This window comes from Haliaeetus leucocephalus, unplaced genomic scaffold, assembly GCF_000737465.1.
Source record: "Haliaeetus leucocephalus isolate CR32 unplaced genomic scaffold, Haliaeetus_leucocephalus-4.0 Scaffold384, whole genome shotgun sequence".
NCBI classification, from domain to species: Eukaryota; Metazoa; Chordata; class Aves; order Accipitriformes; family Accipitridae; genus Haliaeetus; species Haliaeetus leucocephalus.
The window spans coordinates 4,407,258-4,410,665 of record NW_010972820.1 but is presented as its reverse complement, the minus strand read 5'-3'; the positions used below and the strand labels follow the sequence as shown (position 1 = coordinate 4,410,665).

Sequence of the window (3,408 nt, the reverse complement as noted above, 5' to 3'; positions counted from 1 at the left end):
AACGCTGCCATCGCGCCAGCCCCCCCCCCCCCGCGTTTGCTCTCCGAGGCGCAAGCAAAAATAACCCCCCCCGCATTGCACAGATAACCCAGGCGGCTTGACGTCCCTGGGTGGTTGCTAAAAGGTAGCTTGAGAGCGAGAAAGAGAGAGAGAAAGGACACGCCGGCTAGTCCCAACAATGAGAGGAGCCGTGGGAAGGACAATGCGAATCCACGGTGGTTAATTTGCACGGGAGGAATGAGGGGGCTGGAGCTCTGGCAGGCTTCAAGCTCTCCCCTGTTGCCATAGCGCTGCTGGCTGAGGAAGAAGAGCGGGGGCTGGCAGGCTGACTTCTGGAGGGAATCTCCTCGGCTCTCGTTTCTCCTCGGGAAGGACCCCACGGGAAGGCACCGGCATCCCGTCCTCCTGGGTCGCAAGGACATCCCAAAGGGACAGATAGCACGGGAACCCGGAGGGGGCGGCGGGGAATTGCCCTCTCAGAACTATCCAAAGCTTTTCCACAGCTCACTCCCTGCTCCTTCCCTCCTGCCCGCCATGCCCTACACAGAGGCAGACATGTCAGCCTCTGGGGAAGGAGCTGGAGTTCTCTGGCGGTCAGAGTCACTCCACACCGGGATTAGGCTAAATCCAGGCTCCCCAAAACAGACATGTGCAGCAGGCCCGGCTGAGCAGGGCAAAAGTCTTCCTCTCTCTCTCTCACGTCTAACATTTCCCATACTAAAATAAACTAACCAGCTGCTCCCTACCTACTTCTAAGCCTCGGAGATGGGTTGGCGGCAATTCTTCTGAAAGACGAGAAAAAGCACGCGGTGATTCAGAAGCGGACTTATCATACATACTTCGCTGCTGCAAACAGTGGAGTGAGCCCAACCCGTTCACCGCCGGTGTGGCCAGGAGGCAGTTGGGAAGGGAAGTTAGCCCAGGAAAATACAGGCGGCCGCCACCATGTCCCTGGGCGCCGGAGTCCCGCTGCACCGCCCTTCGGTCTCGGGATTGTTTGTTATTCTAATCCTTAGCAAAACGCTGCTCTCCGGGGCTCGCTCTATAGGTACAGTGGAGTAACTATTCAGAGAGAATGCGACCCGAAAGGAGGAAAGCTCACCTCTTGCTAGCGGTGTGGCCCGGAAGATGTTTGTTTGCACAGCTACCCTTGAAAGTAATTCAGACTCCTAGACACCGACCCTCGGCACCGGTTGTGAATTCCGGTTCGTGGAAGGACAGACAGCCGGACAGTGCCAGTTCACAGGCAGCCCTAGCGCTAATCTCACGGCCGTGACTATGGATCAAACCGAATGCAAAAGAAACCCCACAATGGTATCCCGACCCGTTTAGCCACGTCCAAAGAAACAAGCATTCCTGAAGACGGTTGCTAAGAGCAACGTGCCTTAAGCACCACCTTTAGACCAGATGGAAGCAGAAAATAAGTACTACTAGGAATTCAGCACACGAGATGGGTAACAGCCGGGTGACTTTTTAATCATTACCCACCTTCCCTTCCACATAAAAGTACGTTGGGGGGGGGGGACTGCTGGGGATTTTAAACAAAATCAGATACAAACCAAGGCACTACTCCCAGGCGAAGACGGGAGCTTTCTGTGCCCCACGGGAATGGATGTAGCGGCTGCTCCAGCTTACCGCGGCCAGCGCGAACGCGGGAGATCCGCGCCTCCTCCCTCCAGCCGTGCTCTCGGTAGGCAAGGAGGATGGATGCCTCTTGCCTGGGGAAGCAACTTTCCGGCTGCCCCCTCCGCGGCTCGCCGGCGGGGCCCGGGCGGCCAGGAGGGCGCGGAGGCGGGTGCGGAGCTCCCGCCGCGGCTCGCTCCGGAGGACTTCTGCGGGCCGCACAGCCCCCCTCGGACCCGCGGTTAAGTTTCGGCTCCGTCCTGCCCTTCCTCACAGCGAAACTTCTATAGGGGACGCAGCAGCTGAAAGGTCTCCCTCGCTTGCTCGCTAATACACACGTACACAGGCGCTCGTACACAGGGCAGAGCTGTTAAGGTTAGTTTCATGGTCCAGCTGGGTAGTCTTTAAACTGTAAAACCGCTCTACGCTCCTTGAAATTTCATTCTGATTTATGACTTTTCTCTCTCGCTCGCTTTTTTTTTTTTTTCCGGGGGCGGGGGGAACTCGTACAACTTTCCTCGCATAGAAAAGCTGTGGTTTTGAAACGTATCGCAAAGGCTTTTTCAGGACCACTGCCCGAGACAGAAATCCTCTCTTCTCTAACCCTAAACGCCACCGAAGAGGCAAGCGACTAGGCAGACGCTTCAAGGGAAATCAGCGCAAAGGTCTCACATTCAGCGTCGCGCCCACACGGGATGGGCTCGGGTGGACCAGAGGCGGGCGGCCGAAACTTAACAACTAGTTGACAGATTTTTAACTGATCAAGCACCGTATTAGCCACGCTTTCCACTACTATGGAAACAAAAAAGGTACGTTACGAGGAAGCCACGCAAGCTGCGCAGAGCCTTAGGCAAACGCGTTTGCCAGTCATTTTTCTCCCTATTGTTATTATAATTACCGTCATCATCGTGCCGTTACTACGGCTACAATGAGCTGCAGCGACAGAAAAAACACATAGCAATTCACCCCTCCGGGTGCAAAATAAAGAGGGACTTCGGTGCCTGACTCCGGTAGCACGTCCCAGCTCTCCCCCAGCACCCCCTTCTGAGTCAATCCTACGTATATCGCATTCAGGCTTAAATACACAATGAAAAAAGTGTCGGGAAATCTTACCAAATCTTAACACATGTGTGGTTCCTTGAGAATATCCAATCCACAGTAAGCAAAGAAGGAGTCTAATGGTGCATCTGAAGACTGGATTAGTTACAATAGGGGAAATAATCTTCATGATGTTTCTATGCACACACGCGCTGCCTCACTTCCCCCTTCTAAGCCGTCAGGTTTCCCGGTAGGGTGAGAATGAGGATACGTAAACTGATGGCCCTCAGACACGATCACGGCATGGTCACAGAGAGAGGAGAGAGTCTACGCTTCCCAAACCATTAGCAATCCCTGCATGTTCTTCATTCACTGCGCCAAGGAGCAACCTTCAACTGCAAGGAATGGTGGGACATCCATGTTAGTCGGGGGAGAATCCTTGAGAAATCCACACACACACAATGTCCAGCCGGGTAAACCTGGGAGGCAAGAAAGGAGGAAAATCAATAGATAATCCAGCTCGAGAAATCGCTGAGGTATCGCCACATAGCGAGAGTCAATGAGCACCAGCCGTTTCACTGGCGAAGCTTTTGCCGTGCTCCCATTCTACTGCACTGCTGCACAGCTTCTGACGCGAAGCCAAGATTAAGTGAGAGAAATTGAGATAGCTCTTCTCTTCTTAAGGCTGCCTGCCAGACAGCCTTCCCAAATTCTATTATGCAACTGATCTGATCGCCCAGCGTTGTC

The 3,408-nt window shown here is 54.1% G+C and overlaps 1 protein-coding gene across 1 annotated transcript in view; it reads right to left on the bottom strand.

The window, feature by feature from the left end:
• Nucleotides 1-3,186, bottom strand: part of GRIK2 (glutamate receptor, ionotropic, kainate 2) — a 417,408-nt gene extending 414,222 nt beyond the window's left edge. Inside the window, exon 1 of the mRNA XM_010573377.1 lies at nucleotides 2,737-3,186. Within this exon, the coding sequence (XP_010571679.1) occupies nucleotides 2,737-2,851 (115 nt within the window). The 5' untranslated portion in view covers nucleotides 2,852-3,186. The remainder of the gene's footprint in view (nucleotides 1-2,736) is intronic.
• Between the last annotated feature and the right edge of the window lie 222 nt (nucleotides 3,187-3,408).